The 20,065-nt window shown below is 56.4% G+C and overlaps 1 protein-coding gene across 1 annotated transcript; it reads left to right on the top strand.

Moving 5' to 3' along the window:
- The first annotated feature begins 2,196 nt into the window (after nucleotides 1-2,196).
- Nucleotides 2,197-8,644, top strand: HLX (H2.0 like homeobox). Its single transcript, XM_082703036.1, has 4 exons — nucleotides 2,197-4,050; nucleotides 4,823-5,002; nucleotides 5,767-5,951; nucleotides 7,794-8,644. The coding sequence occupies exons 1-4, from the start codon at nucleotides 3,459-3,461 to the stop codon at nucleotides 8,280-8,282; spliced, it is 1,446 nt and encodes a 481-aa protein (XP_082559162.1). The 5' UTR covers nucleotides 2,197-3,458; the 3' UTR covers nucleotides 8,283-8,644.
- The last annotated feature ends 11,421 nt before the right edge of the window (nucleotides 8,645-20,065 follow it).

Raw genomic sequence — 20,065 nt, forward strand, 5'->3', positions numbered from 1 at the left:
CAGCGAAGTGAGGAGCTCTCGGAGCCTGCTGGAGCGGGGAGCCTCGTGGCTACCAGGCCCCAGGAAGCCTTCGCCTCTCTGCCCCCAGGGCCTCCCCGCCCCTCTCAATTGCTCTGGACCAGTTCATTTCGCCACAGCTCGGAGCCGCTCGGAAAGCAAAGATTAAAGGGGAAAGTCGCAGCTGTATATTTATATTTTCATTGCTAGAAGGGAATTGATTTCCGTGCATTTATTTTGGTAGTTGTAATACACAAGGGCGGATTTGCGTCACCCGAGCAACTTGTCGGTGGAGATAAAGTTGCACAAATATTGAAAGGGGAAGTGCTAGGAGTCATTATAGAGTTTTTCTCCGGAAGAAATAAGGATTTCTGCAGTATCCTAAAATACTAACGCCGCTTCTATTTTGAGACCAATCTCGCAGGCACATCCGCTCATTTAGTACGAGTTTGAGCCCATCAAAAAACAGGAGATGACCTGAACTCCGGCGAGCCCGGGGCTTCCTGCTGCTTTCTTGGTTCTGGGGGGTGGGTAGTCAGGAGGAGGGGAGTCAGCGGGCTCAGCAGAGGGCGAGGGGCCCGCAGCCTTGACACCTGATCCTGGGGAAGGGGTGTGTGTCGGGGGTGGGGGGCGCTGGGGGAAGCAGAGGGTCCTTCCACAGGTTTCCTTTTTGGCCTTTCCCTCCAGGTGGCCCGGGTGGCGCCAGCACGGTTGCAAAGGAACCGAGGGCCGGGAAGAGCAGGGGGCGCACAAGAAGTTGCAATTTAGAACCAAGCCCTGGCCTTTTGGGGACACAGGGGAGGAGCGCGCAGAGAGGCTAGGAGTCCTGCTCCAGGGTCTGGGCTCCGCTCCGCCTGCCCCTGGCTTCCGGCCTTGAAATGCTACAGAAACGGGTCGTGGATGCCTCGGGACAGCCAGAGGGTCCGCGTTCCGCCTAGACTAAACGCCGCGCCCACCCCCGAGAGATGCGTCTTATTCGGGGGCGGAAGGCAGGGGTGAGGCCTAAACATGCCTCCTTTAGAACCTTGAGTTTGAACTTAGGCGCTGCTGATTGAATGTTTGCAGTCAAACTGGAATTAGAAGTGACACTAGAAAAAAGAAGAAAAGGGGATTTATGCCCGTTCTCACACCCACTCGCGAAGGTGACTGTCCCTGGGAGCTGTGAAGGCCTCACCCTTCCAGCAGAGTCCTGCGACAGTCCCTGCCCCTGTCTGCAACACCCCCACTGGGGCACTTGAAGAAGGGCGGCCTTATACCTGTCACTCCTTTGCCTCTGGCTAGAAAGGGGTCTGGTCTTCCTGGATCTCTTGCCCCCATGCCAGTGTCCTCAGGCGAGCCAACCACTTCAGATTTTCTCTGGAAATAACACCTTTGTCCCTGCAAGTCACGAAAACCCTTCAGTGAAAAAGCGACCTAGAGACGGAGAAAGACAGGGAGCTGATGGAAGCACCGGTAGGGGACAGGCGTGTCCCGGGCTGCCACAAAGAAGTGATTGATCACTTACTTTCCTGGAGAAAGTCAAAAGCTTAAAATGTCAGCATCTGCCACAAGAGGCCAGAAACCACTAGAAATAAATTTAAGCAGCCCAAATCCTGAATTTGACCTAGGTATGGCAAATTCAGTTGCCTTCCTGGGTTGATTTGGTAAGACCTCTTTGGGACGAAGTGAAATAAGAAATGTCACAGAACCTTTGATGCAATTGTATTAAAAGTCTCTTGGGGGGAGGGAGACATGCGGCAGAAGCACAGAAGTTCCATTAAGAGATGCTTATTAGGGCAATCGAAAACAAAAGATTATGTGGTTTCATTATTGCTATTATTTTATTTTCTTCCTGAAAATGTGCAAGAAGAGCTGATCTGGGTGGCCTGTGGTTTATTTGGGAGAGGGGTGGGGAAATCCGTAATTTAAAAGAGAACGAATTCTTAAAATAGAGATGTTGATGTTGCAGAAAACCCCACTACATCCACCCTGCGCTCTAAAGACCCAAAGCACGAAGGCACGGCGTCGGTCTCCACTGCAACTTCTTCTGCGACCAGGCCCAAGGGGTTCCTGGGGAAACAGTCACTGAATTGAAAGTAGTATTTAACCCCAAGGAAATGTGCTCTTGTGGGCACTTGCAAAACAATGGGCCCCACGTGATCTGGGGATGTGGTGGAGCTGGGAGGGTGACATTTCCTACAAGGTGCAGCAGAGGAGGGGACGCGCGTGCCGCTTTCCCGGGTTTCGGAGGGCGGCCTGTTTGGTTGTCGCCTGAGGCTCGGGAGAGGGTTTGGCTGCGTCCAAGGGAGAGGTTCGGAGACATCCATCTTACTTTGTTTGAAAAGTTACTCGTCCAAATTGTCGCTGGGTGACAGCTTGGACTGAAGCTAATTGGCGATCGCCCCTCCCCTCCTCCGTGAGGGTCTCCGAGGCTGCGAGGCAGCCGCAGGGCTAAACTGGGCGGGGACTTTGGACCCCAGCTTTCCCGCGCCAGAGCTCAGAGCGGAGCCGCTCGGCTGCGGCAGCCCACGAAGGCAGAGGACACCGACTTCCCGGAGACAGGCAGAGCGAAGACAAATCAGGCCCGAGTGAAGTCAGGAGGAGGGAACCTGGGGGCCGCCCCCGTGCTCCTGGAGGCGGGCTTTGCACCCGTGAAAATACACGGGAGCACCAGCCACTCTGGGGAAAAGCTAGCGCTGGGACCAGCTCTCCACGTCCGATGTCGGTCTGGAGCTGCCGAAGTTAGCGGAGGGTCAGAATTCCTTGCAGGCGCCGCCCGGGCCGTTACGCGCGGAACCGCGCTCAGCCCACGCGGCAGCAGCAAACACTTTGGCGTGGCCGGGGCGTGGCCGAGGCGGTGCGCCCCGCCCCTCTTTCCCAATTCCCCTCCACTCCCCGCTCCCATTGGTCACGAGGATGGCCAATGAGCGCTCGGATCGAGGTCCTACCCTGGGTCTGACTCCGAAGCTCCTGCCAAAACTTTGGGAGTTTTTAGAGAGGAGTTTTTTTTTTTTTTTTTTTTTTTTCCCTCCTATTACTTTTTTTTTTTTTTTTAAACTAACGGATTATTATTGTTGTTGTTTTAAATTTAGCTCTTAGGGCTTAGCTGTTTGGGTTTTCTTTCGGTGCCGGCCCCTGTCTCCCCGGCTTCCCCGGCGTGTGCGGAGCCGCGGCCCCCGCCGCCCAGCTGCTCCAGCGCCCCTCGCTCGCCTCCAGCCCGCGGGGAGCGCGGGCGCTGCGCCGCCTTTAAAGTGAGGCCAGGGGCCGAGGCTGTGACCGGCCGGGATCCGGGCCTCGCCTCTTCCCTCGGCGGCGCTAGGGCTCCCTGGCCGGTGTTCAGTGCGGACCGAGAAGCGAAAGCGGATCGTCCCCGGCTGGACCTCCGCTGGCCCCGGGACTCAGCGTTCTCCCTCCGCGAACCCACCCACCCACTCGGCCGGGCCTGGCCCGGCCGCGGCGGCAGCTCGGCGCACCCAGCCAGAATGTTCGCCGCCGGGCTGGCTCCCTTCTACGCCTCCAACTTCAGCCTCTGGTCGGCCGCCTACTGCTCCTCGGCCGGCCCGGGCGGCTGCGCCTTCCCCTTGGACCCCGCCGCGGTCAAGAAACCCTCCTTCTGCATCGCAGACATCCTGCACGCCGGCGTGGGGGAGCCAGGGGCGGCCGCGGAGGGTCTGGCGGGGGCCTCGGCCGCCGCCCTCACCGCGCACTTGGGCTCGGCTCACCCGCACGCCTCTTTCCAAGCGGCCGCCAGATCCCCGCTTCGACCCACCCCGGTGGTGGCGCCCTCCGAAGTCCCGGCTGGCTTCCCGCAGCGGCTGTCTCCGCTCTCAGCCGCCTACCACCACCATCACCCGCAGCAACAGCAGCAGCAACAGCCGCCTCAGCAGCAGCAGCCTCCGCCTCCACCCCGGGCTGGCGCCTTGCAGCCCCCGGTCTCCGGGGCGCGGGTGGCCCCAAACCCCCCGCACAGCGGCTCGGCCCCGGCCCCCTCTAGCAAGGACCTCAAATTTGGAATTGATCGCATTCTGTCTGCAGAATTTGACCCCAAAGTCAAGGAAGGCAACACGCTGAGAGGTAGGTCTTGGGCGAGAGGCTGCAGGCCTCTGACCACGGCCCTGGCGCACTCACTCCCCGGTCCCAGGGCCATTTGGGATGCCTTCGAGTATTTGCACAATTAAGGACAAACGGGTAAAATGAGGGAGAGGAGAATGAACTTCAAGAAGACTGTGAAACGATAGGTTTAAAACTCACCTGCTCCGCGTTAAAAAAAAAAAAAAAAAAAGATTCCAGGGATGCTTTAAAAACGCACGTCACGGAATCATTATTCATAAAAATCGTTGGTCTAAATATTTGCTGAAATGACTATCATCTGTCTCTTGAATCTGGTATGGAGAGAGAGAACTATATTAATTGGAGAGGGAAAGCCCTTTTGGAGAACACTTTCTCTTGCATTTATCTGATTTCTAGTGAAATTCTACTCAAGGAATGTAGATAAACAAAATAGAGTCTCGGCTCCCAAGAGAAGGCAGAGTTTGGGCTCCTTCACGGGGGAGGGGGCAGGTCTGTGGAATTCTAACCAGGCACCTGGAAGTGACTTCCTTTTGGCCGTTTTACACAAAGCCCTTCCTTGCTGTACGTGTGGAGTGGACCTATGGGCTCCACGCAGGAACACTTTGCGCATCGCCCCTTGGCCACTGTCGGGAGAGAGGGGTTTTGGCGCAGAGACAAGGGTCTCTCCTGACTTAGCTCCAGGAAAACCCAATCGAGGGGGATGGGAGGAACAACTCAGCCCGAGAGTGTGATTTTGCCTGAGGTGTAACCGGCTCTTCTTTTCCCTCCTCTCCAGACCTCACCTCCCTGCTAACCAGCGGGCGGCCCGCAGGGGTGCACCTCCCGGGCCTGCAGCCCTCCGCCGGGCAGTTCTTCGCGTCTCTAGATCCCATTAACGAGGCTTCTGCCATCCTGAGTCCCTTAAGCTCGAACCCGAGGAATTCAGTTCAGCATCAGTTTCAAGACACGTTTCCAGGTACGGAAACCCTCCCGAGCGACGGCTTAATGGGGCAAGTCCACTGACTCAGGACTGACGCCTCACGTGGCCCCCGCGGTGCCCCAATCCTGGAGTTGGTGCAGGAAGCTACCAAGTCCGGAGACAGAAACCGAAAGAGTTCTCAGAGAGCTAGCTCACTCTTCCGTCGGCTCCCTGGGGGCAGGGGTTGGGGGGCCTGGGGGTACAGAGAAGGTGTGTGCGTGGGCGGGCGGGGTGGGGTGAAGGGGCTTTCCCTAGTCTTTTCGCCAGAGAGTGGCTTGAAAATGCAGCAAGAGGTGTTGCTTTTTAACATACACAGAGTTAGGAGGTGACCTCCGACACTTTGTCCAAGGAGGTTCCGTCTTGCAAGAACACGTTGGCAAGAACGTGTACATACACACAGGTACACACGTACACACACGAGAGTCAAAGCTGTCATCTCCCCATCCTTCAGGCCCAAGGGACATTTTCGCATGCCCCAAAGCCCACGTGTTAGGTTTATGTTTTTTCTTTGGAATTAAACGACGAAACGCGGGACTTCACACCATCCTCGCTTTCGGCCTTGAGCCTGAAGTCTTAAGAGCTGTAGGATTCCTTTTTAGAAAGTCCATTCCGGGTCTGCGTGAAGGGCTCTCTGAATGGGGGCCGCTGTTCAGGCAACACAGCCTCAAGCCGCACAGCGAGTCCCGGGCCCGCAGAGCACGGACGGGAGCACTGACGGGTCCCCCTGTCTTTCTCTTGCTCCCGCTACCGCCCGGCGGCAGGTCCCTACGCCGTGCTTACGAAGGACACCATGCCGCAGACCTACAAAAGGAAGCGCTCCTGGTCGCGGGCGGTCTTCTCCAACCTGCAGAGGAAAGGCCTGGAGAAGAGGTTTGAGATCCAGAAGTACGTGACGAAGCCCGACCGAAAGCAACTGGCCGCGATGCTAGGCCTCACGGACGCCCAGGTAAGCCGACTCGGGCTCCCGCGCCCAGCCCCCTCGCGGGGTGGGGGGCAGCAGCAGCGCGGCCTGGCCCCAGGCCTCCCTCCAACCCGGCCCACTGCGCGTTTGCCGCGGAAACGCATGGTCTTGGATTTCTGGAGACATTGTAGGCGTCGAAACTTGAGTCTGGAGGAGGGGGGGATGGGAGGGAAAGAAGGATGGAAAGCAAAGCCCATCCCCAAAGATGTATGTCAACAAGTACAGCCTGTTTATTTTGGCCAACAGGCGAAAGAACCGCGGAGAAAGCAAATAGGCCGCAGGAGATAATAATTATGTACTCGACTGTAGTGCCGTTCGCTGTAGGAGGCAGTTGATTTCAGAAGAGATAAAAATCCAAAGTCGAGAGATTGTTGGTTTCTTTCTTTTTTTTTCTTTTCTCCTCCCGACCTTCCTCCCTCCTCCTCCTGCTGCTGCCGCTGGATTGTGAAATCCCCATTTGTGAGGAAGTGAAAACATCATTTCAAACGGAATGACTTAGCCCCAGCAGGGCCAGGAGTGCACACAGCGGCAGCCAGCCCGCAGTTGGGACGGCTTTCTAACGGCATAAGCTCTCAAGAAAAATCTCTGGTGGGGGGGGGGGGCAGGGGAGTGAGAGAGAGAAAGAAAGAAAGATTTTCTTAAAACACCCAAGAACGTTTCAGCAGGTTCTGCGTACTTGAATTTTTTTTTTTTCAGGACAATGGCGAATCTGTCGTGTTGGAGTTCAATTTCTGAATTCAATTTTTTTTTTCTCCAATTCAAGAACTGTACTTTTTTGGGGGGGGGGGTTGAAAATAGAAGAGTCACCATTCTTCCAAACCCCACAGCGGTGACCTTTGCTCTCTGGGTGTTCAATGTTCTGAGTAGGGCAGAAGTCAAAGGCAGGTACCTTTTCATAGCTCCTTTAGGGTCCCCCTCGCCCCCCCCCCCCACCTTGTCTTTCTGCCTCCATTACACAGCTCCCCTCCCCAACATACCCTGGAAGAGCCCAGCCGTTTTCCACCAGCTGTGGATGTTATTTTTAAAAGGGAAGCTGGGACTTGTGTGAACAGCATTGGGTCCCCCAGGGGACTGTATATATTTATATAGATTATCCACCCCATCCCTACCCCCTTCCTCCACTTTGCACAGGTTTAATGCCGGCATATTCTAAGGCTGCAGAAGGAGGAGTTCATTCCGGCCAGGGGCAGGGTCCTTATCAGCTTCTGAGTACACACATGCCAAGGAAATGCTCCTCTACTGAAGGTCCGGCAATGCCCCCACCCCAGTGGGATTAACTCTTCCAATCCTCTTTTCCCTCTGTGTTTCCCACGGTTTCTCTTTAAGAATTGCTTTTGTAGAAACTTGTCTTGGGTGCTGGCAGTCGAGGAGGGGACCAGCTTTGCAAGAATTCTTAACATTGGTTCACCAAACCCTTAAAATCCTGGGTATTTTTTTTTTTTTTTTTTCTGGGCCAAGGGTCCATAACTTAATCAGATTCTTGGGGAGTCCTGGCTCAAGTGGGGTTAAGAAGCCTTGATTTAGAACAGAAATCGCTTCGTTCGAGGGCGAGGTGCAGGACTCCGCCTTTCCGAAAGCACCCAGGCTATTTCAGGACCCGGTCTGGAGGGCTACATTTTGAGAAACAGTTCTCGTGGGTTCCCTAGGCGAGGGTCCCCGGCGATGTCGTTGTTTTCCTGGGCTGCCTCGGCGCCGGAGCCGAGCCCAGTGCCCGGCCCGTGGCAGAGGTGCTGGGGCCCCGGGCTCCAGGCTGCGCGCGAGCCGAGCGTCCCGAGCCCACGTCTCATCTCGGTGTCCCTTCTTGTCTTCCCACGTGCTGCGGCGCAGGTGAAGGTGTGGTTCCAGAACCGACGGATGAAGTGGCGGCACTCCAAGGAGGCCCAGGCCCAGAAGGACAAGGACAAAGAGGCGGGCGAGAAGCCGTCGGGCGGAGGAGCGGCTGCGGACGGCGAGCAGGAGGAGCGGAGCCTCAGCCGCTCGGAGGGCGAGGCCGAGAGCGAGAGCAGCGACTCCGAGTCTCTGGACATGGCCCCCAGCGACACGGAGCGGACTGAGGGGGCCGAGCGGTCTCTGCACCAGACCACGGTCATCAAGGCCTCGGCCGCGGGCGCCCTCCTCCCGGCCAGCGGCGGCGGGAGCGCGGGAAGCGGCGGCGGCAGCGGCGGCTTCAGCTTCGCCAGCCTCGGCGGCGGCGGCGGTGGCGGCGCGGGGAGCGGGGGCGGCGGCGCCTCGGAGCTGCTGCCGGCGCCCCAGCCCACCCTCAGCGGCGCTCCGCAGAGCCCCGAGCCCGCCCAGGCACCGCTGGGCGGCCTGTAGACTGCACGAGGCAGGGCCCCGGGGCCCGCGTGCCGCCCCCAGCCTCCCAGGGTGGGCTGGATTTTGCGCCTGCTTTGTGTTGGCGGTGGGGCTGGGACCAGAGACGCCACAGCGGAGCTACCTTGCCCAAGGTCCCACCTGCCCGTCGCTGTCGCGCTGGTGCCCAGAGCCCAGGGGGCCTCAGGACCCCCCCGCCCGAAGACCCGGCGCAGGCTAAAACTTCTCCCTGGCATCGAGCAGTTCACACTGTGAAGTGTCGGAGGAAACAGTTCCTCCCCGCACTTGGGGGGTTGTGGCGCAAAGACGAGCTGCACTTAAGACGCCATGAACTTGTAAATAAAATGTTTACTACGGTTTGTAAAGGCCGCTTGGTTTGCTGGGGCCGTGCTGTCGTGAAAGCCGGGGATCAGCCGAGCTCCGGGCACAGCATGTCACAGCAGCTGGAGGTGGGGGACTAGGGCTTTGGGATTGGGGGAAGTCCTGCAACCTCAGAGTCGCCTTGCTGCAGAGATAGGCTTCAAGTTCAGAGGCCTCCTTGGCCATAAGCTTTGCTTCCCCGCCACTGAACCGGTGTTCCACGACCCTGAGTGTGGCCAGAAGGCAGAGGTGGTCACAGAATCGGTTAGGCCCATGGGGCAGATGGCCTCCCCACCCTGACTCAGGACACAGAGTGGGCCCGTGGCCTTTCCTTTGCTGGCGAGTTTCCAGTCCGGAGTGGGGAAGGTGGTGAGGCAGGTGGCCAGTTTAGCCACGGTGGGTACTTACATAGGCGGCCACTCAAAGTCGGAAGTCCATAGTGGAACTTTTAGGCAGTTCCAACACAAACCGCCCCTTGCTCAGGATGTCTAAGTGGAGGAGGTAGTGTCCTGGAGGAAAAGACAGACAAATCACAGTCCTTGGAGCTGAAAAGGCTGGGCCTGAGAAAGTTTTAAAGGTGCCCAAACAACCATGGGGCAGGGAGGTGACTTGTTCAAGGTCACACCCAGGCAATAACCCAAACCAGAACTCAGACCTCCTGGCTCTCAAAACTGCATCTCAACCTCCTCCTCAGGTACACAGTCTTCCTTGCAGTTAAGCCCCTGGTGATGCCCAGTGAGTCTCTCCGCAGCCCCCCACCCCCAAGAAGCCAGGAGACCAGCGGCCCTTTCCCTTTCCCGGCCCTTACCTCACTTTTGCCTTCACTTTTGCTTCCACACTGCAACAGGGATGGGCCATTTAAGGGTTTTTGTTTTGTTTTGTTTTTGAAAGGCTGAAGACCTGTCTCCTCTCTTGGCTCTCCTTTCCTCAAAACGAAATGTCCGGAGTTGGTATAGAGTCCTTTTGCGAGATTTAAAAACAGACTGCCCACAAACCTGACCACGCGGGACTGTTTGGCGCTGAACTCTGGCCAGGGTACAAGGCTTCTCACAGGCCCACCATCCAGGTTAAGAGCTGGTTGTCTGGTAGGATGTCCTTCTGTAGAGAGTGGTGCTTCCTCAGGGATGCTCAGGTCAGCTAGCCTGGGACACATCCCAGTTCCCTGGCTGGAGTGAGAAGGCTCCTAGTGGCTCCCTGATGCGGCTAGCTTCTTCCCCATTTTAACTCATTGACTTGAGCACATTAAAAGACCTCCATTTTAGAGTAGAGGCCCCAGATTTAGCCTTTGCTGGCCCCTGGCACGGCACAGGGGTGCAAGGCTGGCCATTCCCTGCCCCAGTCAACCTCCCAGCCTCCAAGTGAAGCTGAACTCCTGGAGGAATGTGTGTAGTGCGGAGGGGAGTGGGAGCGATCAGGGTGGTCCAGTGGAGGAAGGAGAAAAGAGAGGTAGAGGGCTCTAGAAGGGACCTCGAGTTAAAAGGGAATGTGAGCCAGCTATTGTCTTTAAATGTGCCCCCAGTTTCTCAGCAGAGCAGCCTGCATACCTGCTTGGGTTCTAGCCTCGGGGGTGGGGGGGGGGGAGGCAGTCCTTCCACCATTCCACAGACTCCGCTGCCCAAACAGCAGGATTCTCCCCATACCTCACTTTTGCCTTCACTGTGGAAATTAGTTTCCTGACCCCGAAATATTGAAATTCTGTAATCAGGACATCCCAAGGTCGTGGAATTTTGAGACACTTAAATCCGGAGCTGGCGTTCAGAAGAATCTAGTAGAGGAGCTCAGCTGGGGAGGAGAACGGGGGGGGGGGGGGGGGGGCTGGTTAGGAATTGGTGCTTTAGGCACTGGGCGGCTACTCTGCCTCTCACAAGGCCCTCGAGGTGCCCGCTGCCCCAATCCCCCCTCACATTTCTCCTCCTGGGGCCCGGGGTTTAAAAAGTGAAGGAAATAATCGTCCAGGACCGTAATGCTGTGATTTCAAGTACCGTTCGGCCTTAGCACCGCCAGGATCCGCTAGACCAGAAGCCGCAGCAAAGGTGGGGTACCCGGAGGGAAATGCGCTGGGCGCGGAGCTCCTGGGGCGGCACTGGGGATGCTCCTAGGGGGCTCCCAGGAGGCGCCCCTTTCTCCACCCCCCGCCCCCACCTCTCCTTGAATATCTTCCCCGTGAAACTCTAGCAGGGCTTTACCCTGGGCAGTGGAGTCCTTACACCTTTTCATCAGGCACGTGGTATCATGAGTCCAGGAGAAGTTTAAAGTTCATGTGCAAGAGGAGCAGCCGAAGGACGAAGAGCCCTCTCGAGGCTGGCCTGGTGGTGGGGAGCAAAAACCGCATTTCGGGCCGGGTCTACTCATCCCGGGACTGCTCGCTTGGCCCAGAGATCGGGAATTTTCCCGCTGGCGCTCGGTGCTTGCAAGAGCGGCCAGGAAAGCTAGAAATTCTTGAACAAAGACCGAGATTTCTAACGCGCCCAAGAGAAGGCCGTGCGCGCTAGCTCCGCGCACTCCAGGCCCGCCGAGGCCCGCCCGGCTGGGGCTCCGAGGGGGCAGCGGGTGCGCGCGGGCCGCGGATCCGAGCCGAGCGCCACCCCCGCTTCCAGACGCTTGCGGCCCGAGACGTGCCCTTCCCGAAAAGCAGTAACTCTGTCCGAGCCGGGTTCTGCCTCCCAGCCGCAGTGGCCCCCGCGGCGCCCAGCCCTGGGAGCCACGTTACCGAGGCGCAGCTGGGGGGTTGTCGAGGGCTGGCTGCCGCGGGTCTCTCTGCGACGGGAGGGGTCTAATACCCCGCCCCCCGGGGGCACGCGCGCGCACACCACAATTACCCGCGTAGGCCACACATCCACACGCTCCCAGAGGTGCCCAGCGACGCAGACCCAGACACACACGGGGGAGACGAGGTACTGGCCATTTCAGACTCTTCTGATCAAAACCACACAAATAAAATTTTCCCTTCTCCAGACGGCAAAGCAGAGCGAGAAGCCTCACGCCGCCTTCTTCTGCCAGGGTCGGTGCGTGGGGCGCTGGGCTCCAGAAAAGTCTGCCTGAGCCAAGCCTCGCCGACCAAAGCACTGAGAGCCGGCGCCGCTCCCTTTGGGCCCCGCAGTCCAGAGCCGGCAGGGGCGCGGAGGTCCGTAGTTGCTGTGAACGCGTGACCCTCGCAGCCCTGTGCAAACCCCCCCCCCACACACACACACAACTCCTTTCCCGGGGCCAAAGCTGTTCGGCCCCGTGGCACTTCAAGGCTAAGTCCTGTCTCCAAGGGAGACTCTGGCCCGCAGACCAGCCAAGGAGATCGCCTTCTGTTCTTACCCCACACCACGCAAGGATTCGTGGGTACCGTGTGTGTGCTGGGGTGGGGGGGCTTGCTGAGACTCCGGTTGTCACCAATTCCTCTGACTCCCTCTGCACCTCAGAGGGGACCAGTGGCTCTGGGATCTTTCCTGTGGCTGCTCCTTCTAGCTGGGGTCCGAAGGAGGGTGTTGGCGGGGGTTCTGGCCTGAGGCCAGCGCCAAGCAGGTGAGCTCCGAGTGCCCAGCACTCTGGTCCCCCCTGTTCTAGGTGCCGGAAGCCAACCTAACTGGAAGGTGACCCCAGATTCCACTGCTGTGGGTTGGTTGCAGTCTCAGGGAACTTAAAGGACCCCAAGGTGGGGCAGGAACCAGGACCTGCGGGGGGGGGGGGCGTTGTCGGGGTTATTATGGTGGCGTTTCAGAATTAAGCTTTAACCCGGGTGGCATTAACCTGTTGAGTTTGAATCTATTCCCGCATCAGACGCCACTTACCCTCAAGCCCCTTCGGACCTCAAACAGACCCCGGTAGGTGGGGCGGGGATCGGTGGGTGGTGGTGGTAGGGGGTGCTGGGGCAGCTCTGGAGCAAGAAATGGGGAAGAGAGGCAGGGGGCTGAGGTGGGCGCACCAACCTCTGGGTTGCCCAAGGGTCTCATCCACCTTTGTCCTTCTTTGAGAAGGAAGAGCTGGTTGAAGGAGTGCGAATTCGGTCCTCCCCACTGGACCGTGTGACCCTACTTTAAAGAAGGTGGAGAGGACCCTAAACACGAAGGGCCCTTGCATTCCCCCTTCTTTAGCCTTTGGGAAGGAGGCTGCGCACTCCTGGGTCTTTGTGAAGCCCCACCTATTGGGTTTCCGAGGACTTTAAGTGCAGGTATTAGGGCGAGGGGAGATACCTCCCGATTTAATTGTGCTCATGCACGCATCTGGCTCAGCATCTTCCTTTCGAGGTTGGGACGGGATTGGCCAGTATCCTAAAGATAAATGAATGATGCAGGTTCTCCCCACGAATGCGGGTATTAAAACCTGCAGTGCACCCCAGAAGCTCTTTGGACTTTCTGACTGCTACCCAAGGCGGGGGCGGGGGTGGGTTGGGGTGGGGTGTGTGTGCACTTTCTAAGCTAGTCCCTTCTCCTCCCCCACGTGGTTTCCAACAGGCCCACGCTCTGCAGCTCCTACAGGTAAGCTCGGAGAACTGCTGGCCCTGAGGTCCCTGGGATGCGCTGCTTTCCATCATTTTATGAACAAGCATAGGAGTCCTCACAGGTGTGATTACTTCTGACTTCTTCATTTTAAGGATGGAGTAATGGAGTCTGGGTTCTTGACACTTGCCCAGTGTCCCTTGGAGAGTGATGCCAGGACTCGGATAAGGCTGTGGGGTTAGTGCTTCTTGAGGAGCAAAAGGAGAGGGGCCCTCTGGGATGCACTTGACCAACCAGATTCTGATCTGGATTGATACAACTCAGTGGCTTTTTAAAACGGGCAAAAGAGGTGTTGAGTCTTCGAGGGGAAATGTGAGTTCCCATTGGCCTACTTGGTCTTTGGGTAGTCCCTGAGAGGTGACCCTCCAGGAGTCGAGGGGCATTGATACCCCACCCTTTAGCTTGTGCCACCATAGGTTTTGTTAATGTGTCTAAGGTCGGGACCACACCCTGCTCATGGGATAGTGCATCATCTTTGGTGATTTTCTAATCTCATCGGCGGTTGCTGACGCGTGGGTTTCTGGACAACACAAGGGGTTCGAGGCCTCATCGCTCTTGTCAGGCAGCCACTGCGCTAGCCCCTTCTCTCTCCCCCTGCCCTTGGACCTCGTCCCAGCCAGCAGATATGAGCCTCTTCCTTTTGCAAAGTGTCCTATGGGTGACAGACCAGAAATAGAAGGCCATGGAGGGGACAGAGGCTATACCACCTGACCTATGCCCAGAGCTCAAGGCTTTGGTGACTCCAAGGACTCTTTCTGGGGGCTGGGTATGAGGAAAGGCCGGCAGGTGGAGCTCAGAGTTGAGGGTGTCAAAAGGAACACGCTTGACCCCAACCCAAGGAGCACAAGAAGCATTCATTCATTCACCAATTACTAAATGTGAGGCCATGGGAAATATAACCATTTGGCTTCAGTTTCTTCATCTCTATGGTAGGAAATAATCAAAGTCACCTAACTTTGATTTTTGGAAACTGCTGTGAGAATTAATGACAATATAAGTGAAATGAGAAAGTGGATGTCATATACCATAAGCTTATTATGTTCCTCCTCCCTTTGTTTGTTAATGGCTATTGTTAATAGTATTTATTACCTTATTAGTATTTGCACAGTTGAGAAAAGTACAAGAAAATCCTTACTTTCCCAGAAATTAAATCCTTAGGTGGAGGCTCATGAATTCAGGGCAGTCGCAATGTCCCCAGGGAAACTTTATTTATTTATTTGGCAGAGAGAGACACAGCGAGAGAGGGAACATAGCAGAGGGAGTGGGAGAGAGAAAAGCTGGCTCCCCGCGGAGCAGGGAGCCTGATGGGGGGCTTGATCCCAGGACTCTGGGATCATGACCTGAGCCAAACGAAGGCAGATGCCCAATGACTGAGCCTCCCAGGCGCCCCTCCAGGGAAACCTTTTAAGGAGTAGACCGGAGTGTTTGGAGAGCATGTCCATGAAGTTTGAGCTTAGACCCGCTGACTCCATGAGAAACCCAGCGGGACTCCTTCCTCACCATCCTCCAGACACTTCAGCTAGGACCCTGTGCACACAGCAGGTGCTCAAGACCGTCCTGGTAGATGTGGCTGGGAGTTTTCCTTAGGAGTTGGAAGGGGAAGGAGCCAGAGTTTTCTGACACTTCAGATCTGAGGGAAACCTAAGCAAGTATCTGGGACCCCAGGAGGAAAAAAAAATATGTGGCCACTGTTGAGATCACACCAGGACAAATGGCATTTTGGGATTTTATTAAGTTCTTAACTAATTACATAGAGAGAGAGAGAGACTTCAAAACGGAAACACGGTATCAAGGGTCCATTTAGCTGGAAAAAGGCACCCCCTGCTTCTCAAGGGCAGGGTTGGGCTCTGCTTCACCACGGGAGTAATTCTAGCACCTAGCCCAGCGCTTGATAGACGGAAGGCACCTCAAGAAGTGTTGATTGAATAGATACGTGGTCCTTGTGGTTATTTGTAGTCCCAGTGAAGCCTCAGGAACAGTGGGATCATTGCCGTTGTAAACATCAGAAGAAGCCGAGCCGCAAGGCATGGGAGCTGCCGAGGGGTGACCAGAAGGAGCCGACTTGGAAGTCCCAAATCATCTGGATGAGGATGCACAAGGGTCCCTGATACTAAGTCCACTGCTCAGCAAGAAAATGAGTTCCCAAGCAGCGCCCCATACCGATGACGGGCGCGCTCGTTCGCTCACGCTCATCTGTAGAACGTCGCGCGCCCACGGGCCTCATTCTGTGTCTCGAGTGACTCGTCCACGGTCCTCTCGCTAGCAGTCCACGTGGGGACCAACGCGGAAGCCAGACACCCTGTGTGCTGCTCCGGGCGTCGGGACCGGCGGGGGTGTCTCTCCGCAGCGCGGAGGGCGGCGCGGCGGCCGCTGTGAATCTGCACCTTGCCTTCTCCCTCTGCTGCACGAACGCGTCGGGGAGTCTCGCCGACTTCCGAAGCTACCCTCAGCCCCGCTGGCCTCCCACGACTTCAGGGTCCGCATATTTCAGCCGCGCTTTGATTTGTCAGGGCCGTTTATTTTTGTTGGTCGGAATGGGGTGCAGAGTGCACCCCGCACTTCCCAGCACGTGATGCGAGCTCAGGAAATGAGCCAGCGAATGAACGAACGAACGAACGGATGAATAACGGAATAGGATTCCTTATCTCGCAATCCCCACGGGCATCCGTGGATCATCAGGCCATGTTCTGGATCCTTCTATGGAGAGAATCACAGGCCTCGCACGCCCTCCAAAGGGGTGTCCCCAGACGCGGTGCGGCCCGGATCTCCCAGCTCCCGCGCAGACCGCGCACGAAGCCTCGAGCCTTTTTTGGGAGGGATGGAGCCTGCTCTGCGCCCGGTTCAACACTCATTTGGGTGGTGAAGGCTTCCCAGACCTCTGCCTTCTCGGATCCCTAACCCTCCGGCCCAGCGCCCCGTCCAGGGTCAGCGAGGGCCTTCAGGCCACCACCTCGCTCGGGGTGGTCTCCACGTGGACCCCGCACGGCTGGAAGGCGCCCAGACAATCGCCCCGCGAGGCTGCCTAAGGTCTTCCGCAGTGATCTAAGCCCAATCCCTTTGTTTTCATCTCCGGCAAGGTCCCTGCCTCCGCCATGGACTTTTCTCCCTGCAAATGCAGTTTTTGTGGTTGAACAAGTGGGTGAAACACTAGAAAAAAGTGAAACAAAAGACTTTTCTGAGGCACACAATTTTAAAATTGAATGTCGACTGTAATGTAAATGTTTCCATTTTCTTCACTCTCCAATCTCCCCGTCCTCCTTCTTGCTCTGGGGATCCCTACCCCTTCCTTTTTTTTTTTTTCCCCCCTCTCCACTCCCTGTGCCGGGCTCTTCCTTTCATCCTGACACGGTGAAAGCTTCCGCCCTAGGATTATAAGAGGAGCTGGGCCAGGATGGCTGGGTTCTGGGGGAACCAGGGCAAGCGATTAGATATGGTGCCTGTCAGTGAGGTGTGTGACTTTAGTTATCCTGCGGCCAGGGTGCTCGAGGCTGTGGACTCCAGACTCCTCCATGACCCAAAATGAAATGTAAGGCAGTTTTTAAAAAATTATTATAAAAAACCCTGAATGGTTCCCTAAGATTAAACAAAACAGAACAAAACGAACCAGGAGCAAAGATGCCATCCTCATTAGAAGCATTGTTCAGGAGCCAAGGGTGATGTCCCAGCGCAAAGGGGTCACCCAGAGCCTCAGTGTCATCCACCATACCGGGACACACCCTCTGAGCCCCTACTGTGTGCTGGAGGGTTCCGAGTTAGAGACCATCAGCGGAGGCTAGACGAACACGCCCTAAGGTGCATGGTCCGAACCAACAATTTTACCTACCGGAACCTTTCTTTCTCACTCCTTTCCCCCTCGCTTGATTTTCCCTTCGCAGAGGAATGGTGGGGAGGACACTCATTCTGCTTTCTGAGACCTCTCCAGCTCTCCCACTAGGGTCTCCCATTTTCTTCCCGTCAGTTTGCAACCTGGAGGCAGTTCTCTGTCTGGTCTGCATGGGTTAGGGGAGCGTGTCTGGGACAGCGAGCAGTCACAGAGGCAGGCACGGCCTCGGGGACCCTTACCCTGGCAAACAGAAGACGCTCACTAAGTGAGAATGGTTCTTAAACTATCACCACTGATACCCCCATTACGTAGCTAATTTCTTCTGTCCTGGACTCCTCTTTACTTGGAAATCACCCAAGGCGAGGCGTGGGGGGCGCATGCAAATGAAAACGGAGGAAACACACTCAGTCGTTGCCCACTTTAAAGCAAGAATTGAAAGTCTTGTATCTCATTTAACCTTCCCCGCAACGCTTGGCCAGAAGATACTGTTCTTCCAATCTGTCAGATACTCAGTTTGAGAAGCAGAGAGGATGGGTAATTTGATCAGAGTACTGGTTGGCAAGGAGTGGGGCCATACCTCAGACCCTGAAGCCCACCAGTTTCTTGTCCCAGTCCTAAACTGGAGGACTTCCCTGACTTTCTCTTGAAAGAAAACAAAAAGTTCAGAGTTCAAAGAAAAGCTCTGCTCTCTTTTTTAGTGAATTACTCCATTCATTATTTCAGATATCCTCATTACATTGATGGAGTAGACACCACCCCAGAGAAATCCATTAAGAATCTTCTTGCTCTCCCACCCCTCAAAGCGCCTTCCTGGTGGGCCCTGGCTGGCGTACAGGTTGACAATCCAGGGAGGGGAGAGTTCACTACAAAAGCATCTGTAATGGGACGCCTGGGTGGCTCAGTTGGTTAAGCAGCTGCCTTCAGCTCAGGTCATCATCCCAGAGCCATGGGATCCAGTCCCGCATCGGGCTCCTTGCTCTGCAGGGAGCCTGCTTCTCCCTCTGACTCTGCCTGCCACTCTGCCTGTGCTCGCTCTCGCTCGCTCTCTCTCTCTCTGACAAATAAATAAATAAAATCTTAAAAAAAAAAAAAAGCATCTGTAAGTGAGTGCTCGCCAGGAGCAATTACTGTCCCCCTCCACTTCAAGATGGAAAAAGAGGAGTCGTCTAGAGGCACAGAAGCTTCCCTCTCTGTGCTCCTAGTCACTCCTTTCCCTTTCCATCCTCACCGGGCCTCCCCCAGGCTTCGCCTGCCTCCACCTCCTCCTCCCACGCAGCGGGCCCGGAGCCTCGAGTCCTTACGCTGCTCTGGTGCCGGTGCAGCGGGGGGAACGGAATGAACCGGCCTGGAGCCGCGGCCGCCCCAGCGACGCTTTGCCACCGGCCGCAGCATCCAGGGCCGGAGCGAGGGGCCCGGCGCCGGGCGGGGCGGGAAATTTATGGTCTGTGTACACTTTCTGGCTCCAGAGCCGCGCGCACCAGAAGGATGGGGCCCCGCGAGCCCCCGAGGCCGAGAGCTGGGGCCGGAGGCGCCACGGCCAAGTATGGTGCCCATGAGTCTCTCCTTTCTACTGCGCTCAGGCCATCAGCCTCCCGGGGAGGGCGCGGCTGAAAATGAAAGTCCCGCGGGGAGGTGGGTGCCGGCCGCGCCGCCCCGACCCAGCCGGGCAAGCCTAGGGTACTGACTCCGAGGCCTGTGTTCGGTGGTCCTGGGAGGGAGGCGCGTCTATACCGACAGTGTGGTCTCGGTACAGGGGTTACAGGGTGGGATTCCAGGCCCGGTGTAGGACTACGTGGCCCCCAGCGCAGACAGGTAGCGCGCCGCGGTGTCCCCAAGACGCGGCTTCCTCCCAGCTTCACGTGGAGACCTGGGTTCGATCCTCCACCTGAGGGCCCAGACTTCATTCTGTTTCTAGAGCAGGGCCGTGGCCGATTAAAGGGCCCATGAAAAAGTCGGAACAAACTGAGAAAATTCCTTGCACCGTGGGTAGTGGGGGAGGCGGGAAGCTGGTCGGGCAGAGGGCCAAAGCAGGGCAAGACCAGAGGTTTGAGTGCTCCTGCCTCATTCCTGCCAGGTTAGCACAAAGCTGTCCACACTGTCTTTCGGAGGTGGGGTCACACCGGCGCACATGAGCTGTGAGTGACTGCCTTGCTTCACAGGTCCCTTTATTCATGGTGTCACCAGGACCGGTGTCATGGAGTGCGTCCGCCGAGGACCTCGGAGGATGGTATAGCATAACTCAGTTTAAGTAATAGTATCGGGCACGACTTTTAATTCACACGTAGTGGATTGTTGCGTGCCTCTGTGCCAGGCACTGTTGTAAAAACTGAACTTGCTTGCTTTTTACTAAATTCCATTTAGGTGATGATCTACAGTGTCCCCATTTTACAGATGAATAAAGCATGGCAAAGAAAGGTTAATTAAGTCCCTGAAGGACAGGCAGTTCTCAAATGGAATTGGGAATAATTTACATCTCTCTCCACCGTCTACCTTATCTAAATCGTGGAACTAGTGACACCACTACTTATCTCGAATATATTAAGAGTCACACCGTCAAAGGCGGGCTGAATTGCCACAGAAAGCCCCAGGGGGTCTGTTTACCCACTCTGTGTCCCCCTCGGAAGGGGCCAGACACTCTCCCCCTCCCTGGGAGCCGCAGGCTGTCAAGGTCAGGCAAGCGGGGTGGCCCAGTCCATAAATCCGGGCCATTGAGCAATTACCCTCGGGGCGTGTTAATTGCACTCGGCGGTAGTCATTGTGAGTCTCTCTGACACCGGCTTCGCGCCCTCTGCTTTCTTTTGATTTACAGTTGGCTGGGGCTCTTGTCCGTAGCTTTTCAGAAACCCGGGGTTGACGAAAAGGCGTGTTCTCTGATGCACCGGGCCACTCGGGCAAGCGGAGCCATGCCCGCGCGGTTACTGCTTCTTTCCCGGGACATCTAATGAGGCGTGTGGGTGTCCTCCCTTTGCACGGGGGACGTGGGAGCTCCTTAGGTGCATCCATGTATGGAAGTGGCGATTTATTTGAAAATAGGAGGAGAGTTAGAAGTAAAAAATGGAGCAGAGTGAATTAGGAAAGGACGGAGTGAATGAAGAAGAAGCAGGAGGGAGAAGGTG

The sequence above is a fragment of the Mustela nivalis genome (assembly GCF_964662115.1).
Source record: "Mustela nivalis genome assembly, chromosome: 16".
Classification (NCBI taxonomy): domain Eukaryota; kingdom Metazoa; phylum Chordata; class Mammalia; order Carnivora; family Mustelidae; genus Mustela; species Mustela nivalis.